The following is a 12,422-nucleotide window of genomic DNA, read 5'->3' as shown; positions in this document are numbered from 1 at the left end:
AACTAAAGATTTGGGAAAGCTAAAATATTTTCTTGGGATTGAGGTAGCACAGTCCAAGATTGGAGTTGCAATCTCACAAAGAAAGTATGCTCTTGATATACTAGAAGAAACAGGTATGATGAATTGCAAACCTGTGGATACTCCTATGGATCCCAATGTAAAACTTATTCCAGGACAAGGGGAGCCATTTAAAGATCCTGGCAGATATCGGAGGCTTGTTGGAAAATTAAACTATCTTACTATTACACGACTGGATATTTCTTTTGCTGTGAGTGTGGTTAGTCAATTTCTTCAGTCTCCATGTGATAGTCATTGGGATGCTGTTGTCCGCATTCTGAGATATATCAAAGGAACTCCTGGGCAAGGTCTGTTATATGAGAACAAGGGTCATTCACAAGTGGTTGGCTATTCAGATGCAGATTGGGCAGGTTCTCCCTCTGACAGACGGTCCACTTCTGGTTATTGTATCATGATTGGAGGAAATTTGATATCATGGAAAAGTAAAAAGCAGGATGTTGTGGCTAGGTCAAGCGCAGAAGCAGAGTATCGAGCCATGGCATTAGCCACTTGTGAACTTGTTTGGCTCAAGCAACTTCTTCAAGAATTGAAGTGTGGAGAAATAAAACAGATGACACTGATATGTGACAATCAAGCAGCACTCCATATTGCCTCAAATCCAATGTTTCATGAAAGAACGAAACATATTGAGATCGATTGTCATTTCATCAGACAAAAGATCGAGTCAGGATGCATATCTACTTCCTTTGTCAGTTCGAACGATCAATTGGCAGATATACTGACCAAATCTTTACGAGGACCTCGAATTGAATACATTTGTGGCAAGCTAGGAACATACAACATGTATGCTCCAGCTTGAGGGGGAGTGTTATGATTGTTATGATTAGCTGTTGTTAGCTGTCATTAGTTGTACTTAGCTGTGTTATGATTAGCTGCTGTAGCTGTGTTATGATTAGATGCTGTAGCTGTGTTATGATTAGATGCTGTGGCTGTGTTATGATTAGCTGTTGTGGCTGTGTTATGATTAGCTGTTGTTGCTGTGTTATGATTAGCTGTTATTAGCTGTAATTAGCTGTCATAAATTGTACATATGTAGTACTATTTATATCCCCAATTCTGGAGGGAATACAAGAGTGAATTTTCCTCTCATTCTTCTTCTTTTTCACAACTACAATAATTCACTGTGATACAATATTTATCCAAAATTGATACTAGAAATTGCATGTTTGAAAGAAAAAGCTGCTGATCCAAAAGTTAAAAATCTTTCTTATAAAGAAGTAATTGTGGACAGGATTGTTTATTTTCTTTGTTTCTTCATTTTAAACTATTGGTTCTTCTTAATTAGTCTACTGGTAATTAATCTAGCATCGGATAAAAATAGATGACTTGCCCATTTTTTTGCAAAAGAGGGCAACAGATAATTTTGTCACAATTTTTCTGTGCCAAAAACATTTTCAAGCAATTGATTTTGAATCACTTGTATTTTAATATGGGCCCTAGCATCAATTTCACTCTGAATGTTTGGAGAGGTTGCAAATTTCACCCTCAGTTGACCTTTGTGTCATTGGTACCCTAATTTGCAACTTTAGTTGTAATTGCACTCCAAAAGCAATTTAGGTTTAGGATTTACAATTAAAAATTTTAAATGGTGGGTCTCACAACCTAAAATTCCATTTTTACCCTCCTCTCTCCAACTCTCCCTCACATATCCTCCGTTTGTCGTTTAAATTTCACGGGATTGATGGTTTCCTGCATTTCTCACTTCAACCCTTTTCCTCAAAGCCCCAAATTTAAAATCATGCAGCCTACTCTGGTAAGGACATCATGATTCTTGTTGAGAATAGGGGAGGAATTTGTCTAAAGTGGCTAAATTTTAGTGTTAGATGAGCTATTTTCACTTGCTTTTGGGTCTTTTAATGTCTGAGCCAAGCCACACTCTTTCATGGTTGAAGAATTCCACTATTGATGTTGGTGATGATCGAGTTGTTGTAGCGAAGGTAAACCATGGTTTATGTTTGGTTAATGTTATAATTTCATTTCTGATTATTTAAAGTTAATTACATCTATTTTAGTGGACAAGAAATGAGTTGTTTTGGTCATGTTAAGGATTAGTTATAAATAGAGTTCTATTAGGAGTTAGATTCCTAATTAGTTTATGATTTGTATTCCTAAATAGCTAGCGTAGGAATTCCTTATTTATAGACCTTTGTAATCGATTGATGAGATACAAGAAATACAATTACAATATAATCTCTCAACATGGTATCAGAGCCTTCCATTCCACAAAAAAAAAAAAAAAAAAAAAAAAAAACAGAGATTTCCCGAAACTTCCCTTACGAGAAGCCATTGCCACCCTAGGAAGCCTTTCTAGGGTTAGTATTTTGCCTCACCGCCCACCCCGGTATATTCTCCAGCCGCCGATCAGCGACTCCCCGGAATCTGGTCGCCGGATTCCAAGCGATTGGCCACCACTCGCCACCTCTTTCTTCCTGCTCTGGTTCACGCGCTGGCCCATGTCCAATGGTCTTTTTCACTCCGGTTCCTCTCTCCGATGTTGGCTTGAAGAGAGACATGCAACCCAGAGAGTTGCATCGTCATTCTTGGGCTTATTCAATAGGTTTGTTTGCTGCGATTCTGTTGCAGCTGTGTTGGGCAGTCCTCTGCTACTGTTGTTGCTTTAATTTGCTAAGGAAACATATTTTTCCTTTGCTGTGACAATTAGGTAATTTTCGGTGATTTTCTAGTGATTCCTTTTTGCATTAGGGTTTAGTATTGCACATTTGCTGCAGTTACAGGTATTCTGCTTTTGAACCTTCTCCTTTGTCAAGAGCAGTGCAACCCCAGTGAGTTGCATTGTGTTCTTGGCCTTCAGTGGTGTGCTCTGTTTGCCAGATTTTCCTTTGCTGCGTTTCTGAATATCTGCGCTACTGGGCTTCCTCTTTGAGGCATTGATTATGGAAGCTTGAAACAGCCCTGTGAGTTGTTTTCTGGTTCAGTGAGATTTGTTTCGACAACCTAAGTGTGTTGTCTTAATTCTGCTGTTATTATTTGGTTTGGGATTCTATATTGCCATAATGAAGTGGGTACAGTTGCTGAGTATGGTATTGTGCTTTGCTGAAAGTAGTAGTTTGTAACAAGTTGAGCATGATTAACATCTATGCTCCAACTTGAGGGGGAGTGTTAAGGATTAGTTATAAATAGAGTTCTATTAGGAGTTAGATTCCTAATTAGTTTATGATTTGTATTCCTAAATAGCTAGCGTAGGAATTCCTTATTTATAGACCTTTGTAATCGATTGATGAGATACAAGAAATACAATTACAATATAATCTCTCAACAGGTCAAAAGTTCTTATTTTGTTTTACTCATTGCTGTTATTAGCCTTGCAAGTTTGATATTTTGTTACCATGAGATGGTTGATTAATGAGAAGATTACTGTCAGAATCCAATAACTAAGTTGAATTTTTTTTTTTTTTTTTGTTCTCTTCAGAAACCTGAAAGAACGTTGCTTTTGTCTATGTGTGCTGAGGGAGCAACAAAGGTTTGTTGCTGATACTTGCTACACATGCAATATTTTTATGTGGACACAGCTTGATGATTGTTTTCTTCTTGTTAGGTGCTCAGCATTGTTGATTCAGGTTACCATATTTTAAAAGATTGGAAGGATCTATCTCCCTCTCAGTTTCAAGTAAAAAGTAAATATGAGCATAGAGAGCAAAACTCTTTTGACTACAAGGAGAAATTTTCTCTTGCTATTTCGTGCATTGGTATTTCCTTGGTTAATGCTTATCCACAGGTAAGTAGTATTTATTTGGTCTATTTCTTAAAAGAATTTGAACTTTGGTACATGAACAAGTTTTGGCTCCACCTTTAATTGTGTCAATTATATTTTTAAATTCAAAGTTTTGGTGTTCGTGAGAAATTTGGAATTTGAATTGGAAGGGTAAATGTAAATGATCGGGTTAGAGGTTAGAACCTATGAAAAGAACTTTGGGCTTTACTTAGACTTGTGTCAACCGTTGTGAAAATGTTAAGACTAACCAATTAACTAGTTGGCTTTTCACCCTTAAATGTTTTTATAGATTTGGTATTTTAAAACAATGTGGAATTCTTAACACTCCCTCTCAAGTGCATTCGGGATTGGACATCTTGTTGACACTTGAAACTTGAAATTGTCTCCTATAATTAAATTGGGATCCGCCCTTGAAATTGAACTGAACCAGGCCTCATAGGGACTGAACAACCAGATGAGTCCAGATTGAAATACAGCAGCAACACCAGTGAACTGAAGACATAATTGAAACTAGTCCTAACTCCTAACCTGCTCTGATACCGTGTGAGAAATTTGAATTGAAAAGATAGAGGTGAATGATTGACTTAGATGTTATAACCCATGAAGAGAAATTTGAGTAATTTATGCTTAGTTGGGCTTAGGTGAACCATTGCTAAAAAATTTGTACTAACCAATTAGCTAGTTGGCTTTCCACCCTTATATGTCCTTCATAGATTTGATATTTTAACCATGTTGGAATCCTAATAATGTTAATTATAATTCATCCATGCATTGGCCTCATCTCAATGTAGCAGTCCTACATAGATGTAGTAGCAGCATTATGTGTTCATTGTCTTCTAAAATGTATATCATGCCAGAATTAGTCACAAATTGACACAAAAACTAACGTTTTAGACCATGTACATGATTTGGCCCATGTTTTTTGAGTTTCCTTATTAAAGATGCTAAAGCTTTATCTCTCTGTTAGGAATTGCTTTTTGCATGCGCGAAGGATATTTCTCTTAATCTTCTTCAGAGTCTTGACCAACAAAAGCTTTCCTTTCAAATCTCTTCATTGCAAATTGATAATCAGTTGCGTACAACAACATATCCCATTGTCATGTACTTTAATCAAGAATATAGAAGCAATGCAGCCAATCAGAGAGCTAAGGATGATGTTGCAAAATTAAATGAAAGATCATTGCAAGTTTCTTCTGAAAGTTATTGTGAACCTGTAGTCCACCTAGACATGGCGACATGGAGGAAGAATGACATATCCTTGGTTTCATTTGAGTTTATAAGCTTAAGGTTTGCCTGCTAATTCACTGAATTATATGGTTCATTTGATTCTTTTGGTGCTTATTGTAGTCTGTTAAACATTTGCAGAGTGGCAAATTTTCGCCTTGAGCTTGAGCAGGAACTTATATTAAGCTTGTTAGACTTGTTCAAATCTGTCTCTTCAAGATTCCAGAGCAAAGTCTTGCCTGTTTCAGACACTGGTACTTGCGAATATGTCAAAACAAGAGAAACCCAACTGCATGGATTCAATCTTTCTGCATTTAGTAAGAATCAAATAAGCTGTTTATCTCTACCTTCAGTTGTTCCAATTGGAGCCCCTTGGCAGCAAATTCACCTTTTGGCCAGAAGACAGAAAAAGATCTATGTAGAATTGTTTGATTTAGCACCAATAAAGTTCACTTTAAGGTCAGCTAGTGGCTATAGTTATATTCAGCTTTACCTCTTAATCTATTGCTTATTGATAGACAAACATGATATTTTGTTTTTCGCAGCTTTTCTAGTGCTCCATGGATACTTAGAAATGGTGTTCTTACATCAGGAGAATCAGTTGTCCATGTATGAACCTTTTCCTTCTATTCCATTGCTGCTAGAGTTTTTGCAAAATGATGGTAATTGCATTAATGGTGATGGTAATAATTGTTAAAAACTATATGAGTTGCTTTTGAACATTCTGCCAGTTGCTCCAATATTTTGCTCTAGAACATGTAGCCATGATTTTCATTGAACGATTCTTTCTTCAAAAATTTCTAATCATTATTATCAATTCTTTGAAAAATGTTTTTGACCTGCTCAGAAACTGTCCTATGACTATTAAAAGTACTTAAATACAGGGAAAGTAAAATAACAGTCACTAAGTCTTAATTCCAAACTAGTTGGGGTGGGCTATACGTCTTTGTTGCCGTCTAATTTTAATTAATATAGACTTTTATTCTTCTGAAAAATAGAAGTCTATGCTAATAAAAATTAAGATGGCCATATAGCAGATATATTACAATAAATGCTAGAGCAGCTGCACTCTGCGATCAACCCTCCACTTAATAAGAAAAGGAAATATAAATAACCAAATTTATTTTGTCATACTAATAAGGTTGTATCTATAATATACCCATTCAAATGATGATTTTTTTTTTTTTTTTTTTTTTTGAACGGCTGTTTTGGATTTTGGGCTTGCTGGTTACTGGAGCAGTTCTTTCTGTGGTCTGCAATTTGTTACAAGAAAGCGAATTACTATTTATAAACTTTATTGTTATTCTAATTTAAGCTTTGATCCATATTGTTCACAATTATTAATTACAGAGAAGTCTTATGGCTCTGGCTGATGTTGAGGGAGCTCGTATCCATCTCAAAGAATTGACAATTGCACATCAGATGGCTAGTTGGGAGTCCATGCAGGGTATACTCTGGAGGCATTATAGCCGTCAACTTCTTCATGAGATGTACAAGGTGAACACTCAAAAATAACTTAGGTGGTTTGGTTTTTAAATTCCTCTTTTTCCCTTGCAAAATGTCATTTCTACTGCATAGAAGTTTAGTTTACTCCATAACATCAGTACTACTGTGTAGCTATATTTCACAGTATAGTTCAATATCTTGTTTTCAAATTTTGCAGTCATGCCATATTGTCATGTTTTTACAATTTTGCAATATGCAGGTCTTTGTATCTGCTGGTGTTATAGGTAATCCCATGGGATTCGCAAGGAGTTTGGGACTTGGCATCAGGGATTTTTTATCTGTTCCAGCCAGAAGCTTTTTGCAGGTAATGAGGCCTTGTTAATTGTGATATCAACCGATTATATATGCCCCTGCTATCCCAATGTTGTAATACGAATATTTCTCTAGAGTCCTACTGGACTTATCACAGGCATGGCACAAGGCACTGCCAGTCTTCTGAGTAACACAGTTTATGCTTTAAGTGATGCCACCACGCAATTCAGTAAAGCTGCACACAAGGTATTTCTGCATCTGATGATCCTTCAATAATTCAGGGAATCAGTTTACGTTTTATGTGTGATTATGCATTTGTAATATTGAAGTGGATAAAATTAACTTGAAGATTGTTTGGTAATGTCCTTGTAGGGTATTGTTGCATTTACATTTGATGACCAGTTTGTTTCAACGATGCAAAGACAACAGAAAGGGGTTGCTTCACACAGTAAAGGTGTAATAAATGAAGTCTTAGAGGTAAATTATTTCTGAAATGCGAACTCTTTTTACACCGTCTTCTACTGTGCATACTGCATTTTGACAAATAGCATACCAAATTTTATCATGTGAATCCTACACTCTATAAAGAAAAATTAATATTGAAGTCAAATGTATGCATAATGACACTATAAAAGCTGCATAGTGCTATTCATTTTGATCATGGGTCAAGATTATGGTTACCCTTGTATGCACATGCATAAGGAGATTTAGCTATTGGTTTTTCAGTCTTTAGCTCGTCTCCAATGAGAATTATGGATTCTTCATATTCCCTGAACACATGCATGTTCGCAACTGCATTATTGCCTTTATATGTTGAATAAGGTAATTGGAAAAGAAAAAAAGTGGAAAACAGCAGATGCATAAAACAGTTAATTCTTGGCTTGCTGATTTCAGGGACTTACAGGTCTCCTTCAATCACCGATTAAAGAAGCAGAGAAACATGGTCTTCCTGGTGTCCTATCAGGTACGTACTGCAAATGTAGTATTATAGTATTATTTCCATCACCATCTGCAGCATCATAGGTGAATGAGATGTGAGTTTAGCCATGAAAGAATGCAAATAAATATAGCTGATGAAACTACTTCCTGAATCTTTATTTTCTCTGGGAAGTGATTGGTTTTGTTTTGGTTTGTAAACTTAAGGAACTTGTAGAGATTATACAGTATCAGGTTGGCAGTCTAATAAACCGAACCAATTACTGAAGCCATCTATATGCTGATATGTTGTAGAGAATGGACCCTTTGGAGGTCATACGGTCTTAATGTAATTAAAATAACCACCAATGAGCACAAATTTTCGAAGGGAAGTATCTGTTTGTTTACTGGTTGTTTGGACTGAACCTTGGCGAGTCCGACAAAATTGCAGATAACCTTCCACACTGTTAACCCCCCCCCCCCCCCCCCTTCAATTGTGCTCTCAACAGAAGGTTTTGTTGTTTTTATTAATCTTCGGATGAAAACCACAGATTCTAAGGGCTGGTTCTTTTGTTATTAATAGTTCTTGCTACCCATGTCTTCTTTGCAGGAATAGCCTTAGGAGTTACAAGACTTGTGGCAAGACCTGCAGCTAGTATTCTTGAGATCACAGGAAAAACTGCACAGAGTATCAGAAACAAAAGTAAACTATACCAAATTGGGTCTCAACGCCGTAGGATCCGGTTTCCTAGGCCTTTAAGTCGAGAACTTCCTCTAAGGCCATACTCTTTGGAAGAGGCAGTCGGAACATCAGTGCTTATGGAGGCTGAGGATGGCTTGAAGCTAAAGGACGAAGTATTAGTGATGTGCAAATCACTTAAACAAGCTGGCAAATTTGTTGTTGTCACAGAGAGACTTATGTTGATCATTAAATGTCCTGGTTTGGTAGACATGGGGAAGCCGGAATTTCGAGGTGTTCCAGTTGATCCAGAGTGGTTCATTGAGTCAGAGATTGGTTTGGACAGCGTAATACATGCAGATAATGTAGAGGCATGGGTCCACATTGTTGGAAGCAGCTCAGATGCAAGGCTGAGGCAGAACCAGCACCAGTCCAAAAAAGGTGGTGGTGGTGGAACAAGGACAAAGCAATGGAGTGATCCTTCGACCCGCCTCCCTCTTTTCCAAACTAATTTGGAATTCGCGTCGACAAAAGATGCAGAGGATTTGTTACAGACTATGCTTTCGACAATAGAGCAAGGCAAGGGACGAGGGTGGGGGAGTGGATATCTTGTTCATAAAAGCAATGTTGTAGGTAAATAGGAGCATTCTTATGGATGTTTTTTTTTTTTTTTTTGGGTGGGAATAAAGTTAGGCGAGCGCTCACTTCAGAGTGGATCCATACTATTGTCTTCTTTTTCAAAATCCTGATTATTTATGGGAACAGAAAGAAAAAATGTACAGAGAGCTTCTTCATTACCTGATTATTTTTTGCAGGATGTAAATTCTAATGCAAGTTCTTAGACCCCTATTGTGATTTCTTAGTACATATGGATTAATTAGTCAGAGGGAGCAGTCCAGATGCAGGGTCCATGAACCTCCGACTTGATGATTTATATATATTCCTGTCAAAAATTAAAATAATAAGAATTAAAATGCTAGCAAGAAAAAACGCATTCATCCATGTCTGTTTCTTTGTATTTAATTTGTAATAGCTACACTAATACTTTCATTTTCCTTCTTCTTTTTTTTTTTTTTTTTTTTTTTTTTTTTTTTTTTTTTTTTTTAGAGTAACTATTACCTTCAGATTGTTAATTGAAGGCTATATTTTAAAAAGAATTCTGTTATTATATGATTTGAAATATTTGTGTGAAACACAAATTATTAATTGTATGGGAAATAAATTTGTATTCATAAACAATAATCTCACCTACACTTTCCATATTTAAATTATGTTTTTGTTAAATTCTTATAAATGTTATGAGATTAACAACTGTGCAAAGGGAAGTTTAAAGCTGTATATTATGAGATCCATAGCTACAACGTTTGGTAAAAAATATCAATTTAGTAGTTAGCTATTTTAGCTTGTTTTATTAACTATTAATTATTATAGTAGCTATTAGTTATTTTTATAATATTTAAATTATAAATGTTCGATAAAAATAGTTATTTAAAGATATTAGTTGTTTAATTAACTGAATTTGGAAGAAAAAACAATAAATACATGATTGTTAAAAAAAATAATGAAAAGTTAAATGTTAAACGTTAACACTTTGTTTGGATAGAGGTTTTTTTTTTTTTTTTTTTGAGTCAATAGCTGAAAAAAATAGCTGTGAAAAACAATTTTATCTTGTTCAGAAAAAAAGGAAATATCAAAAAGGAATGAAAAATTAATTTATTTTTCTCCCTATCTCACATAGATAGAATCTCTCCATTTGAGAGAAAAAATAATAATTAAATGTTAAAGTTTCTCGAATTTTTACGCAGTTACACAAATACCCGAACTACTTTTAGTTAAATAGAAAATATTGAAATTATATGATCATCAAAGTCCTCTAAAAATATAAGTGAAGTTAAAATGGTAAAATATCAATATTAACAATTTTTCCTCCAAAATCTTGCGTTTTCCAAACAAAGTGAAATAAATTTATTTTCTTTGGTTCATTATTCAAGTATAAGGGTGAAAAATAACAATATAAAGAAAATTAACAATTTATCATTATGTTCCTTTATTATTTTTATTTCTCTTCTTTTCAAATAGAGTGTAAAAGCTAAATGTTAAAATATTTAATATTTCTCGACCTCTGTAAACCGTATAACTGAAGGTACAATCGATAAAAATAGAGTTTTGACTTAAAAGCGAGCCTATAATACAAAAATACAAATACATAACTTAACAATAAAATAGGAATTTGTTACTGAGGCTAACAATTAAGTTTTGAGATCAATTATGTTAAAAACAATAATAATTGTTTCCGAGATGAGAAAAAAATTATTAAGGGTAGGTACAGAATGATGAAAAATAATAATTTAAAAAAAAAAACAAAAAGAATAAAAAGTATTAAGGGTAGGTACAGAATGTCTCATTCTTGATACAAAGAAACAACCTTTCATAAGCCAATGCCATTTTTCTTGCGGTAAACATAGAAAGTGCATATTCTCTGCAAGCTTTTCCTCTCTGTGCCAATCTCGTAGAACCTTCCCTCGCTGCCATTTCCAGTGTCTCAAGCAAGGACTCCACATTTGGAGAAAACATATAACCAAACTCATCATCAACAACAATAGTTCCTTTTATACTAGGAAATCTTGATGCCATTACTGCCTTTCCACTCATCATTGCCTCCATTAGAGTAAGATCAAGCCCTTGTGGTCTAAGTGTTGGATTGACAAATATATCAATTGAATTATAAAATGCCCTTAATTCTGATGGACTCAGAGACCCTAAAACTATTACTTGTGCCCCTAAATCTTTATATCTTTGTTGCCATGGTCCTGAACCTGCAACTATCAAATATACATTTGGGTATTTTTCTTTAAGCATAGAAAAAGCTTCATGTAATAAAGGATGGCCTTTATCCTTTACAAGTCTTCCTGCAACTCCAAGAACTAAAGTTGCATTAGAAGGAACTCTAATTTTAGTCCTAAATTCATGCCCTAATCTGAAATCTTGTCTAAAATCATCCTCATCTACACCATTCACTATCACATGTACTCTTTTACTTGGAATTTGGTAAACATCTCTTAGCATTTCTCCACAACTATCACTTATAGCAACATGATTTGCATAATTCTTGAAGAATCTTATCTCATTAACCACTTTAAGCACACCTCCTTGCATAGTTGCATTAGCAGCCGGAGAAATAGGTTCGTCTACTTTTCTCGTTAAATCTTGATAAATATCAGATTGCAAGCTTTCAAAGGCGATTCCATGCCAAGAAACTGCAAGATTTGGAACTCCGCGAGCAACCCAATGAGGAAGAGCCACGCTTTCAGAATGAACAACATCAAAAGGTCTGCGTTTGTTTTCTTCATTAAATAATTCCCATGCTTTGTTATATCTCCACTTACCAGGCTCGCCTTCATGGCAGTGAATTTGCACACCGTTACGAGATAAAGATAAAGGGTTGCCTTTCTCTATAGGGGAGGTGAAAACATGAACTTGATGGCCTCTGCGAGAAAGAGCTGTATGTAGAGTATACGCATGGCGTTCCATGCCACCAGGGGTTGTGCCGATAGGCCATTTGCGAGAGAAAACTGCGATTTTGAGCTTGAGCAACGGAGGTTTATCATCAATAAAGGGAATTCGATTCCATGCAAACTGGGCAGTGCGTAGATCGCCGGACCAAGGGGTGGGATGTTGGCCAGAAAGGGAAGTGCAAATGGTGCATGGTTGTGTATGGAGAAGGAAAAGGAAAGGGATAATGAACAGAAGAATGAAGAAGAAAAAGTAATGAGAAGAAGAGAAATAATGGGGTTTTTTGGGTTTGTTATTGATAGCCATTCTTTGTGTGATTCAGTTGATTAATGGGTTGGTTTTGGAGTATTATTAGCAATATTTGAATTGTTTTTGGATTTCTGAAAAGTGGAGGAAAGTGGGAAAGGTTAGCTAGACACGCACTTATCAAGGTGGCGTTTTCTTTGTGTGCGTTTCTCACGCCTACGCCACCAAAAGAAAAAGAAAAAGAAAAAGAGGATTCTTCTTGTCCCACTATCGTTT

The 12,422-nt window shown here is 35.6% G+C and overlaps 2 protein-coding genes across 2 annotated transcripts in view; one reads left to right on the top strand and one right to left on the bottom strand.

Annotated features, from left to right (window-relative positions):
• The window catches only part of LOC105632652 (vacuolar protein sorting-associated protein, putative (DUF1162)), a gene marked incomplete at its 5' end in the record, with an annotated part of 47,248 nt that extends 37,996 nt beyond the window's left edge, over nt 1-9,252 (top strand). The window contains 11 exon segments of the mRNA XM_089716524.1: nt 3,509-3,559; nt 3,635-3,814; nt 4,779-5,098; nt 5,177-5,494; nt 5,581-5,644; nt 6,386-6,532; nt 6,741-6,845; nt 6,929-7,039; nt 7,166-7,270; nt 7,688-7,757; nt 8,319-9,252. Of these exon segments, the coding sequence (XP_089572650.1) occupies nt 3,509-3,559; nt 3,635-3,814; nt 4,779-5,098; nt 5,177-5,494; nt 5,581-5,644; nt 6,386-6,532; nt 6,741-6,845; nt 6,929-7,039; nt 7,166-7,270; nt 7,688-7,757; nt 8,319-9,028 (2,181 nt within the window). The 3' untranslated portion in view covers nt 9,029-9,252.
• Nucleotides 9,253-10,653: 1,401 nt separating this feature from the next.
• LOC105632650 (UDP-Glycosyltransferase superfamily protein) lies at nt 10,654-12,293 on the bottom strand. The gene has a single exon (XM_012215090.4). The coding sequence runs from the start codon at nt 12,204-12,206 to the stop codon at nt 10,767-10,769; it is 1,440 nt and encodes a 479-aa protein (XP_012070480.1). The 5' UTR covers nt 12,207-12,293; the 3' UTR covers nt 10,654-10,766.
• Nucleotides 12,294-12,422: the final 129 nt, after the last annotated feature.

This window comes from Jatropha curcas, chromosome 11 (assembly GCF_041381405.1).
Source record: "Jatropha curcas cultivar XTBG-Jc1 chromosome 11, XTBG_Jcur_1.0, whole genome shotgun sequence".
Taxonomy (NCBI): domain Eukaryota; kingdom Viridiplantae; phylum Streptophyta; class Magnoliopsida; order Malpighiales; family Euphorbiaceae; genus Jatropha; species Jatropha curcas.
The sequence above is the reverse complement of the archived record's forward strand: the minus strand, read 5'-3'. Positions and strand labels throughout refer to the sequence as shown.